We start from the raw sequence: 16,145 nt of genomic DNA, 5'->3' as shown, positions 1-16,145 counted from the left end.
TTTTAAGTTGGAGCGAAATTGACATTTTCATTTCATTTTTAAGCATCAATTACAAGTACAATTTTTCATTTTGGCATTGCTCCCAGGAAAACCAAAAATTACCTATCCAAATTGACATTTTACCACTGGACATTTTGATTTTGACTCAGCTATATTTTGGAATACAACAATTTTCCACCAAAAAAGTCAACTCTACTAGTGTTCATGATGGGCACTTAGGCCAGCTGACTGTTCATGATAGGTAGTGGAAATTCTTAGAGATTTCCTAATGTAAGGGGACTGTTATCCCCTTACTAAAACTCTGTGGGAGTTTTTGGTTTGCCAGCTCTCAGTATCAAAAGGGGGAAGGGTCCATGAGACTGACAGACCCCAGAGACAATGGAAAGCAGCCAACACTCCAGCTCAGCCTGATTGACAGGTTGGACAGGCCAGTGAGGAGAGTGAGAGGCCAGGCCCCGTCCTCCCTGTGAGCTGGGATTGTTCTGGGTCTCTCTGAGCAAGGAGAGAGCTGAGAGACAGCTAAGAGCAGTGCAGGCTGTGTGCAGAAGAAGTCCTGCAGCAACAGAGCCAGACACACACAGCTCAAGGAGCACAGACTCTGTGTTGAACAGCAGACTGGCAGTGCTCAGAGAAGCCAAAAGGGATAGAGAAGCAACACAAGGAGCTGGAGACTAAGGGTGTGTCTAGACTACCTAGTTTTGTCGACAAAAGTGGACTTTTGTCGACAAAACTATACCAGCGTCTACACTACCGCTGAGTTCTGTCGACATAATGTTGACAGAACTCAGCAGTTTTGTCGACGCTGGTAAACCTCATTTTACGAGCCATAACACCTTCTGTCGACAGAACTCTGTCGACAGAAGGTGTTATTGCCTGTAACATTGCGTCCAGACTACGGAGTTCTGTCGACAAAGCAGCTTGCTTTATTGACAGAACTCAATGTGTCTAGACGCTCTTTGTCGACGGAAGTTTTGTCGACAGTATCTGTCGACAAAACTTCCGTCGACAAAACGCGGTAGTCTAGATGTACCCTACGGCAGCACAGCCTACAGCTGGGTGTGGTGAGCAGCTGCAACCAGCAAAGCGTGGGGAGAGGCTCTGGGCAGGGAAATATCACCAGCCAAGAGGCCCAGCAGGCCAGACTGGGAGAGGGGTCTGGCCACTTAGAGCTTGAGGCTGTGTGGTCACTGCCAGAGCAAGTGTGTCCAGCCTGCAGCCCCCTGCAGCACATCCAGGGCCTCTAAGGGAGACTGTGGACTGTCCTTACACTCTGCAGGCTGCTGTTTTGATGTCCCCATGCTACAGAGCAGGGCTGTGTGTTCTCATTTAACCATTCTCATTTTTTCTTATTCTTTTCTCTTTAACCTGTTGATGTTTAATAAATTGTATTTGCTTTGAACCTTATGAAATGATCACTGGGCCAAGAAGGCCTGCAGTGTAAAGAGAGCACTCGGAGTGGGGGCACCCTAACTCCTGCCCCTAGTGACTACAAGGTCGGGGATTAAGCCCCAGGAAACCTGGGCCCAGCCTTGTTGGGGTTTCGAGGACTCTGCTACTCAGGAGAGTGGACGGGGAGCCCTCAGGATCAGGGAAGCAGTGGGGTAAAGGAAGTGGGAGCGGGGACTCAGATCTTTTCGCTGGCCCATTTCACCGGGGCGATATAGAAGCCAGGAAAGTTCCCCACAATAGTGGGACCATTCCCCCGCTTACACTAACACCTGGAGATTTCAACTCATAACAGGAAGATGCAAAATAAAATAATTTTTTTTTTAAATGTTGAATCTAGGGCAGTGGTCACTGGTAGGGATCTACTGGTAGATCTTGGAGCCTCTGGCAGGTGATCTTGACTGGTTTGGCCACGAGGCTATCAAGTGCTGGCACTTCAGCTGCTCCTCCCCCTACTGCAGCTCATCTCCTGCCATTTGCCTTGGAGCTGCCTCTCCCCATCCCCCAGAGTTTCTTGCTTACTGGGCAGGATAAGGGAGGGAGAGGTGGGGCACTTATGTCAAGGTAAGCAGAGCCAGTCGGAGCCCACATCCTGAAACCCTACCCCAGTCACAAACCCCCTCCTGCACCCCAAACCCCTGCCCTAGCCCTGAGCACCCCTGCATCCAAACACCCTCCCAGAGTTTGCACCTAGAACCCCCTCAAGCACTCTAACTGCCTGCCCCAAGCTCAGCTCAGAGCCCCAAATCCCTTAATCCAAGACCCGAGCCTGCATCCCAACCTGCTGCTCATGCCTGATGAAAGGGAAGGAGGATGGAGTGAGCAGGGGCACAAAGGAGGCGGGGGGACAAAGGTGTTGGGGTTTGAGGTAGATCTTGGATTGCACTTAAATTTAAAAAGTGATCTCATGGTTAAAAAGGTTGGAGACCTCTGATGTACGGCTAGATTTAAATTCCTGTTCTGGTCTCAAAGGACAAATACCTACAAAATAATCATCCTCCTTCTGGCAAGGAATGCAATATTCTGAGACACATTTATGTTTGTGTTAAAAGGTCCAGGTGCCGACTAAAAAAGGACTAGAGTTATGATGTTCAGGCCTGGAAGCAGATCTGAACCTGCACTTCTCAAGATTTTCAGGACTTCGGGTCTAGTTACAGGGGTTTGCAGCTGTTTCTATTCCTACAGGAAATCAGACCATGAAGTCAGCTGTTTGAATTCTAAGCGTACATTTTTCCAGCTAACGTCAGCAAGAATTTACACTTGGGAATTTTTTTTCCTTTTTCTGATGGTATGAACCCTACATAGTTTTGTATTTTTATGATTCACATCACCCACTTTTTGAGACTCTCCCACCACAAGGATGGCTGAGATGTAGTCCTAAATATCTTCTCTTTTGCAGGATGGTATCATAGCAAAACTCAATCACAATTAATTAGCATAACATTTATGATATTGAGTATAATGAAATGATGACCTATGTAATTGCTTTAAAAATACAGGCAGTCCCCGGGTTACATGGATCCGACTTACATCGGATCCCTACTTACAAACGGGGTGAGGCAACCCAGCACTAGCTGCTTCCCCCCAGCAGACCAGGGAGACGCGAAGCTAGCGCTCCTCCCCCCCCCAGCAGACCAGGGAGACGCTGAGCGGCTTTTCTCAGCAGACGCCTCAGCTTGAGAATAAAGGACTGAGGGAAGTGAGGTGTGGGAGAATAAAACTGAGCTCTGGAGAAATGTTTGGCTGGAGTTTCCCCTACAATATGTACCAGTTCCGACTTACATACAAATTCAACTTAAGAACAAACCTATAGTCCCTATCTTGTACGTAACCCGGGGACTGCATGTACTCTATGTTAGAGGGTAGCAACCATTTTTGCAACATGCTAATTCTCTAGGGTTCCAGCATGACACCTATTAGACATATAACGCATACGTAAATGAAGCACTTAAAAATCAGGCATATCTAAAAGCAGTTTCCATTTTGTGGTTTTCATACACAAAACAATTCTGTGTGTGTTCCTCTAAAGCATGTTACTTAAATCTGGTAAAAACAACCTACAATTCTCTGGTCAGTATAGTCTCCACTGCTGTATGCTGTGGCCAGTGTTGAGGAGCACTTCTCTGCATACCAGGGAGAAAGACCTTGTTGAGAGGCACTGCTGATGGAGATAGTGTAGATACTATCCGTGTAACCATCGCAATCACAATTATCACCCTGACGACCACCATTCCCAGAAGCCCATACAAAAATGGAACCCTTTCCATTTCGGCCCTAAGGAAAAGAAAAATATGTTTATCTTAAGAAAGTCTACAGTCTGTTTAATACAATCCCAGCAAAACTCCACATAATTAAATAATCTGCAAATAATAGAGAATAATTGTTCATATAAATCATAGAAGTTAGAGAGATAAAAGCCAGTGAAGGATCGTTCGCTATAGTACATCAGCTTGTGATTGGTCCAGTCTACCTTTAAATGTCACAATTAACGGGGCATCTACCATGTCCACTGGAATTACATTTTGGATGCAAATCAGCAGACAGTGATCAATAAAGGCAGTTATTCCTGTAAACACATTTGGTACTGTGTGTGTTTAGGAAAAATAGACACATTTTTTCAATAAACTGAATTTTAATTAATTTCATCTGCAGTTGTGATCATAGTAATATCAGTAAGCGGTCTGTCTGATGCGTGAGATGACATTTCTGCACAACTCCTTTATTATGCCCTTTGCAGTTTGCAGTTTTTCATCAAGTAAATGCCAAAGCCATAAGCTCATTTTATTGGAAAGTCTACTCATCACTTCCAAATCTGTGGGCTTACAGCCATCAGTCTCAGGGAACTACTGCCTCCACTTCCTATTCCACTTTCCAATGTATAATGAATTAGTGGCAGCTCAAAAGATGCCGACAGCAAGGAATGTAGAGAGCTGGAGAAGCATGAAAAATGTCATGCTTTTCCTAATTGAAACAAATATTTGCAGATACATCTTAAAATCTTGTAGACTTCTCTTAATGTGCAGAGCAGAAGCTTACATTTTAATTCAGTATTATGCACATTCATTATAGAAAGTAACTAGAAAGCATATAATCAATTAATCCCCTCTACTCAACATTAACATTGTTGGTTCAGGGGACAAGTGACGATTGCAGCAATCTCAAAATAATAAACATTTTAAAAAATAGAACAACAAGTTACACTCTTCCTCTTAGGCCTCTCCCTTCTCCCCTATTTGTTTTGGGTCTGCACATCCTAAATTCATAACTCCGGTCATCTGAAAAAGTGGATTGTGCCCACGAAAGCTCATGATACCATCTACATGTTTTGTAGTTTATAAAGTGCTACCAGACCTTTTGTTGTTTTTAAAGTTTATCCTATTAGAATTGTCTGGGGTACGCCACTGCAAATCCCAATAAATGAAATAACTTGTTTTTACAACTATGGCCCCAATCCAGCAACACACTAATTCCCTTTGACTTCAGCAGGAATACTTGTGGGGTTTATAATTAAACAAATATTTAATTGCTTTGCTGGATCAGATCAAGGGGGCTGGTTCTGAAGGTAGCGGAACACTGTCATCACTAAGGGCATGTCTACACTGCAACACTATTTCGAAATAACTAGTGCTATTCCGAAATAACTTAGTCCATGTCTACACAGCAGGCAGTTATTTTGAAATAGTGTCAAAATACTGTCAAGCTGGACGACTTCTTACTCTGACTCCTGTAACCCTCATTGTACGAGGGGTAAGGGAAGTCAGAGGAAGAGTGCTCTATTTTGAAATAAGTGCTGTGTATACACTCCCTATTTCAAAATAAGCTATTTTGAAATGAGATAAGCAATTGACATAGCTCAATTTGCATACGTTATTTCAAGTTAAGCCCTGCAATGTAGATGCACCGTCACTGATTTCAAAGGTGGTTCAAGGCACTCAGTACGTTGGCAGGATGGGTCCTTAATGAGTTAGTTTGGTATAAAATAAACCTTGAAAAAATGCTGCCCTCTTCACCAAGCAAATTTCCTGATTTCCTAGGCCAACCCTTTATTTCAGACACTGGTTCCTTATGCTTTCCAAGGCCCTTTCTGTTCATCTTTCCTTCCCATCCCTGTGGGACTCAATTTTCCTTTCTCCCTTTTCAGATCTCCATCTACCTCCATTCCTCTCCCTCCCTATTTTCACCTCTCCCTTAGAAACCCCTCTCACATTGGTTAGCCTTTCCCTCCATTGTCAGTCTCCCCCTTCTTCTGTTCCTTTTTCTGCTGCTGTTGACCTTTCCCTTTTCTCCAGACTCCTCTTCTGTGGCTCCACCAGATTTGCTTCAGGCTTGCTTTCTCCTCTCCATTTATCTCTCTGCTGCATCCCCCCTGTCAACACTATCTCTAGATAACCTTTAGATAGCTTGATATCTCCGTAGGGACAGTGTTTATGTGTCTGTGTGTTTCTGTTTCTCCGTGTGTGTGTGTACCCAACAGTTCTCATTCAGCATAATACCACTTGCCTTCTAACTAGGTCTATAGGGATATCATAAAAGAGCGTTTAAAAGCTGCTGCTTTCATCATTCTCCAGCAGACATTCCTACCATCTTTATTTTAATTGGAACATGGTATGCATAATGCAATTAACATAGTGCAAGTAATATAGTAACACAACCCATCCACGGAGTGCTAAAATATATCACCATTTTACAAAATGAAATATTCGTGAAACGGACACTTTGTATTAAATTTTTATAGGATCCTCTGTGCAGAAATCCAATTACTATTCAGAGCAAAACAAGCAGACAGAGAGGAGGTGGGGGAAGGGAGGCACAGAAGCAGCAAAAGGAAGGCAGAAGGAGGAAAGCTAGTATGCCGAGAATAACCCCTTGAAAGCAGAACACAGTCAGAATGCTTTCATATGTCAGGTCCAGCTGGGAGATTTTGCTAAACCTTTGTATCAACATCCCTCTAAAGAATTATTCCGTTTCCCAAATCTGCAAGAAGTAGACAAAGAATGGTCCATTTTCTCACCCCCAAGAAATATTTTAAAATACAGTCTTTGCCTGCAAGCTGGGCTATATTTCAACTTAACTATCGGTTAGAAGGCTCACCTGTTTGATCCCATATTCAAAAGCCTTCTGTGCTAGCCTGCCAGGTCCCTCTACAGTTTTACCATCATCATTAGGGCCCCAGCTTGCACTGTAAATATCCACATGGTCTGGATTGAAACCAATTGAACTGGCTTCAATGGCATCAGTGACTATTCCATCCAGCATTCTTATACCTTCAATTAAAAAAACAAGTAGAATGAATCTATTGTTATTGTTAACCATTTGTACAGAATGTAACAAAAATAGGTCCTGGTCCGAGATTATAATATTGTAAAACCTTTCATGTATGACTCATCCTTCCTTTGAAGAATCCAGTGCATTTTACAAATATTAAAAGTGACCTTACAAAAATTGGACTGTGCCCCCACTGTTTTTCATTTATTTTCTCTTTATAATGAAGGTTGTGAAGGTCCCCCATCTCAAGTTTGTTTTTTACCCCTGAGATATCAAAAAGAACAAGTCTGGGTGGTCTGGGTTTTTTTCCTAGAGTACCTCCTACATAGCTCATAGCAGATATATTGTATGCTCTTATTTTAAGTCTCTCTCTCCCCATCTCTCTCAACTTCAACAAAGATTTCCTTTCTCCCAAAGTTCATTAGGTATTATTGAAACCAGAATTTTTAAGTCTTTTGTCTTTAAAAATTTTGAATTTAAAAGTTGTGTGTAAAATGAACAATTTTAAACACTGACTAAAAAACTTACTTCTCCTCTCCTCTCCTCTCAATTACTAAACTTGTATTTTATGATGTTATTGTTTCACTAGTTACCCAATCTTGAATACACTACTAAGGAATACTGCAGAAATTTTCCAGCATTGTTAATACTAATTCATTTCTACCATTGTAAGCAATGTGGGAAGCCCCAGTGATAGTCAGCCATTAACATTTTCATTAGAGCTGTGTCATCTGATCTTGCTCAGAGCATGGCTTATCTCCCTGGTGCCCAAATTCCAATGGTAGCCAATGGCTTGTCTGCAGTAGAACTCCCAACACTGTTCACTATGTTAGAACGATGGGAATTCTTGTGAAATCCCATCAGTGGTGTAGCTGCCCCAATGGCAGCAACAGTATATCTGCTAAATTAATGAGGATTCAGAAGAGGTTTCCATGGTACGATAATAAAAATGCTTGAGCTCTATCTGTGCTAGTAATTTAGTACCAGAGAAGCCACACCATTACTGGCAGTTGCTGAACTATGAATTACAATTCTTCCAGTGAAGAATTTCTCATACATCTTTCCAAAGGAGGACAGACAAGATCTGAATTTCAAATACAAGGAAAAAACAATCCACAAACCACAAAACCTCAGGCTTTGATTCCTTCTTTTGCATTATTAAGAAGAAAAGGGGGAACTGACTGCAGGATTAGGAACAGAAATTGTAATGTGCAATGAAATACTTAGAACACTGGAGATAGTGTTGACATTGTGACAGCTTCAATAGAAGTAAAGCCAGCTGTACTGATCTGTAATATAATACGAGAACAAACAATTGTATCCTCAGCACACTAGTGAAAAACAATTCAAGCAAGACTGCACTTCCAATTTTATTCTCTATGGAAATTCTGTTTGTTTTCTAAATAAAATCATGGATATGATTATTGCAATTGTTTTTCTCTATATTAGTTTTCACCAGTAAATAGAGTCATTTTTTGTCCAAACACCTGTCTTTCCCTTTTCTCCCACATGCTTGTTTCCCATCATCAGCATTGTGAATTCAAAAACAGGCAAAAGCAAAATGAATTTCAGACAGATACATATATCTGCCTAACAGACAGTTATTTTAGCATCACATTCTCAGTATTGAAACTCTCAGCTGAGTCCTTCATAAAATACAACTTCTTAATCATTTGATTTCCATGCAGTATCAGAGAAACAGTGCTGTGGTGATTTATGTGTAAATGTAAATGGGATAACCCTTATTTCCTTTTTCTACACAAAGTAATGGAGGGGAAGTGTATGTATATACTAAATTAAATTGAAATATAACAAATTAAAAACTGATACAAGAAAATATGTCTCAAACAATGCACAATAACGCTGTGGAACTCATCACCACATGATTTCAATGACTGCAAGAACGCAATGGGATTCAAAACAGAATTGGACATGTATATGGATAATAAGAACATCCAGATGTATTATGTTAATTATTTGAAAAATAAAAAGAGCACTTGTTTCTGGAGAAGCTTATCAGTAAAGATATTTATCTACATTTGCAAGTTACATAATAATGCATGTAAACAGGTAACCTTATTTGTAAATGCAAGTGTTTGGAAATGTCAGTACAGTGAGTGTTCAACATTTGTGAAGGTTTATCCACTTCACCCTGCTTTGAATATTTGATCCTTGGTGCCGTCATCTTTTGAGTGAGACATTTTAATTAAACTGTGTGAGAAAGCCTAAAACAAAATGGCAAAGGCGGACAGTAAAATGACATCTGACAACTCTAAATCCCTCTGAGAAAACAGGACTTAAATGGTGAGAAGAGCAGTTACAAGTTGTCAGTCCCTGATCAGCTGTCCCATTTGATTCAAGGAAAAAAAGTTAAATTGTAAAAGTACAAATTTTTGGCTAAATAACCACGTGCAACTGATATTTTGATCAAGTCTATTTCATAGATCTGTAATAAACTAGACTTTCAGATGGTTTTCTAAAAAAGGGTAGTATTGACTGACAGATAAACAAGCCTTTATCTGTTTTCAAAATTAACATGTAATTGAAATGGAGAAACAAGCAACTGAAATGGAAACCAGAGCAATTTGAATACTTTGACTGACACAACCTTTCTATATAACTGTATATGCAGGAACAAAACACTCTAAATAAGAGTAAGTAGGAAATTGGATTTTCCTTCTTTCACTCTGCAGGGTCTTTTTTGTTTTGTTTTGTTTTGTTCAAAATGAGATACCAACCCACCATTCCTTTGTTTAAGAATATAGCCTTTTATTTAGTTGCTACCAACAATCATATTATGTATCAAATCCTGAGAAAATGATAACTACTTTGGATTTGGGATAATATTAGCAACTTACACTATTTCTGGTAAAAAATGTACTATAGCAAGATGCAGAGTGCCTCTTAAAATGTGCTGAGCACACTCAGCTCAAGGTGATTGCAACTCAGCGTACTCAGTAATCTCTCAACTTTGTTTCCATTCAGATCAGAAAAAAGGACATTTTAAAGAAAAATATTGTTTGGTTTCTTACCTCCAACTCTGGAGTTGTATGCCACACCAACACCACATTTCTTGTTGTTAGCCTGCATGGCAATTTCTCCTGCACATCGTGTTCCGTGTCTGGATAAAGTAAATGATAACTTATATCATACTATCACTCAGTGCATTTATTTAACCTACATAGAGACTTGTCACTGCTCTGCTAGAATGGGTGTGTTCTTTCATCACTGAGATATGAACCTTTAAATATTAAAATAAGTTTGGAAATACATCTGTTTTAAAAATAAGACCCTTTTTGTACTTACACTTTGGTAATCATAATTTCAAAATCAATGGATGATCAGGATATCGGGTGCGTCTAGACTGCTTTCTTCTTCCAAAAGAGGAAATGTAAATGAAGAAAAAGGAAGTGCAAATGAGGCTCTGATTAGCATGTTTGCGCACATCATTTGCATATTCTCTTCTGATTGCTTTTTCGAAAGGTTTTTTTTCGAAAAAAAAAAAAAAGCAATCTAGACGTGGTTCTTTCAGGAAAAAAAAAGAACCCTTCTTCAAAAAGTGAGGTTTACAGCGTTCTTTTGAAAAAGGGGTTTTTTTAAAGAACCGCATCTAGACTGGGAGGGTTTTTTCCTCCGAAAAAAAAAACTTTTGAAAAGACTATCAGAAGACGATTTGCAAATGAAGCATGTGAACATGCTAATCAGCGCTTAATTTGCCTATCCTTTTTCCTCATTCGAATTTCCTCTTTCAGAAAAGGAAAGTAGTCTAGATGCAGCCGATGAGGCACTAAGTGCCTGATCCAAATCTCATTTAAAGTCACTAGAAAGATCATCTTGTTACAGTCTACACCACAAGCTGTTGTATCATGTCTGCTATAACGGAGTGCAATAGTGAGGCAAATTTGGAATAACGAAAAGATGCTAAATCCCTTAAAATAATCATGAAAAAAGCCACTTTTGAACAAAAATTATGATATTTTATTTATTTTGGGATACAACTGGTAACATTTAAAACAAACAAACGTTTTCATCTTTGTGAAATGATTCCTCTAACAAGATATTTTTTATCTTTTGCCATGGAGGATCTTTTGCCATGAAAAATCTTTTGCCATGAAGGATTCCTATCCCTCAAAGCATAACAAGACAGCTTAACTACCCAGAGTTACTTTATCTAGTACTACATTTTGATATGCAGCAAAATTCTTCAGTGCTTCTGGGTGGAATCCATTTACATATTAATAAAGATTAGAGGTAATGGAGGTAGATGTAAAAGATAATGTCATTGGAATAAGAGGATAATGGCCTCCAACTGCTATATGAATGCTATAGCAAAGCAGAGATATTTTCAATATCATTTAGAACATTTATCCTCTGATAACTTCCCATTCCGATTACTCTATTTTTGTAATACCAATGGATTCATGATGTGGATGCTACCATTGTGCCTGATAGACAGTGGGGAACCAAAATGTCAGTTCCTCATTGTATCATTATAAAATAGTGACATCCTTGACCTGGTCTGTGCTACAGCTCGTAAAGAGGTCTGTTCTCTTTTCTGTGGACCAGGTCTCTCCCTCAACTATCATGGAAGGACTTACGCACAGCAGAACTACTATGATGTTCCACTGTGCAGAGGAGAGGTGGATTGTAGTGAGGTCATGCAGAACGATTCGTCTCTCCTTCCCTACCACAAAATGCTCCAAAATGTCCCTAATATAATTGGTCATGCATGTAGGAGGGAACCTGCGGCACCTCCACAAGGGATGGTGCAAAGTGTATATTCCCTAGTGTCTAACAAACAAATCACAGTCTCTCCCAGAGGCCCTCTGATGGGGCAGATGTAATTCCTCATCATCCCCCAGTGCAAGGCCATGAATTAAAGGCATAACTGAGGGCAAAGTCTGTTTAGTCAGATTGTATGCCCTATAATTCTTTAGCACTAACACCAAAAGATCGTTCCCTGGAGATTACACATATGTTATTAGTGCCTTAAACATAGAACCATATGAAAAAGAGAGCTTCAAGACATAACAGGGAAATTAAATTGGAAAAAGAAATCCTCATCTAGATATGGAAACTTATTCAATGTCCATACATAATGTGCACAAAAATACCATAATGGTTTTTTTCCCCCTTTTACACTCAATAGTCTTTTTGAGTACAAATATTTCTCAGGTTAATAGTGAAGATCTATGCATTTGCCTGTTCTAAGGTGCAGCATAATACTTAATTACTTTGTTTCTTCACAAAATGAGAGGCTACTCACTTGTTTTCATTTGTTGGATCATATCTGGGAAAGGGATCGTGATCATTGTCATTGAAATCATAACTTGCCTCTGGATCCTAAATTAAAAAATAGACTTTATAGTTACAATGCGATAATATCCTCTAAAACAAGTGCTAAAGTTTCTGAATTCTATTCTAGGTGATGGAATAATTAGATACATAGGTATATGTGACATCAGCTTTAATGTATACTTTCTCCTCAGCATTAAGCATCATAATGTCTAGGTGAACAGTTCACCTTCATAAAATAAAAGTACATAACATTTAAATTTATCTTCTAGAGTAGGCATTGATTAGCACGCACAAGTGAAGAGTTTTACTATTAAAGATTTAGCTTTTGGAAGTCTGGTATGGGGAACCCTGCAAAGAAAGGTATTGGAATGTCTAGAAGAAGAGCATTGGATAGTTTATTTATCAAGTCACTTTACAAACATTAATTAAGGAATCTTCACAGCTACAGCTGGTTTGACTGACAAGTTTTTGTTAAATGAAAAGTGGCTTTTTTCAAAACCAATTTTTTCAAGAAAAATTGGTGAAAGTTTTTGTTTAAAATGTTTTCAGTAAAAAAAAAGATAATTATTTTGATAACATCTTCACAAATACCTTTTTTAAATTCAACATATTATTAGCAATATGAAAAATTGGTATTTTAAGAAATCTCTGAAACAACAATTTTGAACATTCAACCTTTTGTGTAGTTAAATTCTGAAACTGGCTTCCAAAGGAGGTTATGGAATCCCCATCATGGGAGGGTTTTAAGAACAGATTGGAGAAACATGAGTAAGGGACGGTCTAGGTTTACATGGTCCTGCTTCAGCCCAGGGGCTGAATTTGGTAACCTCTCAAGATCCCTTCCAGCTCCACATTTTGATGATATTGTGAATATAAAATCCACAAAGGGCTAAAAGAGTTTTAATAATTCAGCATTAAACAATTGTGTCTAAACATGCCCACAGACTAAAACACCCTGAAGAACCCAATCTCTTGGTGGATTTACTATTCAACACCTAGTGGTACTAGCTGGGGTCCAAATTATACTTGGGGTGAGTATTATAGTTTCTCTGTCATGTGGGAGCTGGTCTTGAGCCAAAGAAGAATTTTGTATATAAACACCTACAACTGATTTATTTATTCTGCAGCATTATAAAGCACAAACTTACATAGTTAGTATATATGTCAGTGTGATTCCACTCCAAGCCATCATCAAGCACTGTTATAACCACACCTTTGCCTGTAATCCCTTTTTGCCAAACAGGAATAACATGGAGATCCAGTTTTGGTAGAGATGGAGTCACCCTTGTATCTTGCTGGGGGGAGGGAAAAACAACAATACATGTTTTAACACTTATACATTAATTTTAACCTGTCCAAAGCTGTGTGAACGCCGTATTACAAATGTTCTTTAAATCAATCTTGGTTTGAGTATGACCAAAATTTGTAAATTCCACTCAAGTTTCATAAAAAATCCACAAAGATTGTCCTGTTCAAATAGCTAGAATACTGACAAACCTACCTGTGCCTACCCAACCTCCCTCATTCCTTTCGCCATAAAACACAGGATTCTCTGGAAAGATATCTTAGGTATGAAAGGGACATACTGTGTCTTATAAGAGTATTAGGGAGGTTGAAGAGCAAAATATGCTGACTGATCCTTGGATATTTGAGTTAATGGTCAAATCTGCAAAGGTTTGTTCTCTCACCCACTGAAAACCAAACCGCAGCCTCCCAGGACATGAAGAGTTGTATTTTTTCTAAATTATATCCCTCCTGTGATATCCAGGGTAGGGAGTGGAAAACAATCAGGAAATGGGAGGAATTAAAATGATGGGCTGATTATGAAGGATTGTGCTGAGTAACAATCTGCTATTTACTACCTTCAATGGAAAATCACTTGGAAACTTGATTAATCTAAGCCAGCTTGCCTGGATTCAGCCCCCAAGACCAGGGCTCCCTCCCAGCACTGGGGAGCCTGTGCTAGCACTCCAGTCACCCCCACCTCTCGTGGGGCTGGAGCACACACAATACTAGTCTGGGCCCCTCAAGGCTCTGTGGGTCAGTGACTCCCAACCCAAAAAAGGTTCCCCACCCCTTATCTAACCCTCTTTCCTTTGAAAGAAGTGTCTTTACAAAAGAAAAATAATCCATTTAAGAATTAATCTTTAATGTTAACTATAAATTATATATATTTTAGTATATAACAACTTTACTTAATACCTTGTGAAAACACAAGCATGGATTCAATCACGGTGTGTTTTAGTGTGTCTCAGGACATAAATACATTATTAAATAGGAATTCTAATTTTTTTCTAGATCTTTGTTTCCAGAAGAATGCTGAATGAAGAGTGAGATCCAGATAATGAAATGTATTGTGGAAACAACATTTCTTGCATTACAATGCCCTATTTTTAGCAGCTGCAGTTCAAGGAGATATTCTAGGTCACAAGGTTTATTGTAGTATCTATCAAATAATTACTGTTATGTTGAAACTGAGGCTAACCTGGAGTATGGGAAGGAGGGGTTTCCATTCATTACATGAACAAGGAGGTACTTTGGAAAAAATATTTAACCCTTAATCAGCATTTTATTTGCAGATTTCAAAGTGCTTTGTATGGAAGGGTAAATATCATGATCCCTGTGTGGGCAAACTGAGATGCAAAGATTCCTTGACTTGTAGTGTGAATTACTGGCTGTGCTAAGAAGAGAAAGTATGTCTTCTAATTTCCAGTCTATTGCCTTTTCTGTAAGGCTACACAGCCTTGTATTTGTATTCTCCCCATTGAAAATGAGCTGGAAAGAGAATTCAGGGGAAAGGGCTCCTGAAAGTATAAGATTCTGACTATCCTCCACTACAAAAACCCCAAATTAAAAAATCCTTATAGCTGATCAACCAGTATTGAGTTGGGGTGGGGAGGAACAGTCTAGTCAAAGCAGAGCAAACATTTTAAAAGTCCAGCAGCATAGCAAAGCAGCATCCCCTTAAAGCTGGTGGTGCAAAGGGCACTTGCCTACCTCTAGAATTAGTCCTGCCTGAGGCTTTAGATAGTACCTTAGCCTCATTCCCTCTTTTGGAGCCATTGAGGTCTGAAGGTATAGGGATGAGTAGATACAGAGTGTCATTATATGTGGCAACAGAATTAAATCTAGCTATGATGGTGACTGTCCAACAGATCTGCAGCAGAGCAACGTAAAACTCAGTGGTTCTTCTGGATGTGGCTGGATTGTCACAAGAGGCCAAAAAACATATGTAGGATAGGAATCTTCATCCTCCACCTCCTCTTCATTAATGACTCAATCCTACGAGATGCGGAACACCTTCAGCTCCAGTCAAAGTCAATGGATGTTTGGGCTGGCTGCTCATTACCTGGCACACTGGAAGCTTTATTCTCTGTTGACATATGCAGTATGCATTCTTGACTCCAACACAGAAATTCGCTGCCAACCAAAGAGGTAGGACTGGAGATATTGGTGTTATCTGGCAAGGCTAAAATTCATGTTATCATAAGCATTGCGAACAGTTTAACGGCTTATTAATGTATCACATAATTCCAGTGATCAGAAACTTGATTAGGATGACATAGTCTTTGTGTGAGAGAACTGTGGGTGTATTTCTTTTTAAGAATGTTGCTTGATGATATCTAATGCTGAGACCCATCATTGTCATGGGCTACAGATATGGAAGTAGCTACAGTTGGCTCCTTTCTGTGCACTCTCTTTGACATCAAAATAGCACAAATGATTAGTATAAATAAAGTTTATCATCGCTAATACCATATAAAAATAAACTCTTACCAGGTACCACTGCTGATTCCACATAGGATCGTTGAAAAAGTTTTCTGCTGAGTCTCTGAAGGCTAAACGCTTAGTTCGTTTTTTCTCATACTGTTGCTCTGCCCATGACACCTACAAGTATTTTATCAACAATAATAGCATATAAACCCACAGAGATTCATTGGTTTTGAGAGTATTCATTGTAAAACATAAGCTTGGTATCCAGAGGGAAAAGTAGAGGGTTCATTAATGCAGATAACACATTTTGCAGCAAAGTGTATCTTAAGAAGAAGGGCAATTCAGTGAAACCATGAGAATATAAAATAATTTCAAGTACAGCTAGAGTGAAAATATTTTATCCGCAAATGCCCTATAATGCA

At 39.4% G+C, this 16,145-nt stretch overlaps 1 protein-coding gene and 1 long non-coding RNA gene across 3 annotated transcripts in view; one reads left to right on the top strand and one right to left on the bottom strand.

Annotated features, from left to right (window-relative positions):
* LOC106731680 (uncharacterized) overlaps positions 1-15,465 on the top strand; it is a 66,555-nt gene extending 51,090 nt beyond the window's left edge. Inside the window, exon 3 of the long non-coding RNA XR_012904810.1 lies at positions 14,308-15,465. This is a non-coding gene — a long non-coding RNA (uncharacterized LOC106731680). The remainder of the gene's footprint in view (positions 1-14,307) is intronic.
* Positions 1-16,145, bottom strand: part of PCSK1 (proprotein convertase subtilisin/kexin type 1) — a 63,104-nt gene that overhangs the window by 14,575 nt on the left and 32,384 nt on the right. For both annotated transcript variants that reach the window (XM_075932104.1, XM_075932103.1), the window contains exons 3-8: positions 15,787-15,897; positions 13,158-13,304; positions 11,978-12,054; positions 9,744-9,832; positions 6,538-6,710; positions 3,508-3,720 (exon numbers count right to left, since the gene is read on the bottom strand). In XM_075932104.1, the coding sequence (XP_075788219.1) occupies positions 3,508-3,720; positions 6,538-6,710; positions 9,744-9,832; positions 11,978-12,054; positions 13,158-13,304; positions 15,787-15,810 (723 nt within the window). In that variant the 5' untranslated portion in view covers positions 15,811-15,897. The remainder of the gene's footprint in view (positions 1-3,507; positions 3,721-6,537; positions 6,711-9,743; positions 9,833-11,977; positions 12,055-13,157; positions 13,305-15,786; positions 15,898-16,145) is intronic.

The sequence above is a fragment of the Pelodiscus sinensis genome, chromosome 6 (assembly GCF_049634645.1).
Source record: "Pelodiscus sinensis isolate JC-2024 chromosome 6, ASM4963464v1, whole genome shotgun sequence".
NCBI classification, from domain to species: domain Eukaryota; kingdom Metazoa; phylum Chordata; order Testudines; family Trionychidae; genus Pelodiscus; species Pelodiscus sinensis.
Note: the sequence above shows the minus strand (reverse complement) of the source record. Positions and strands in the feature narration are given on the sequence as shown.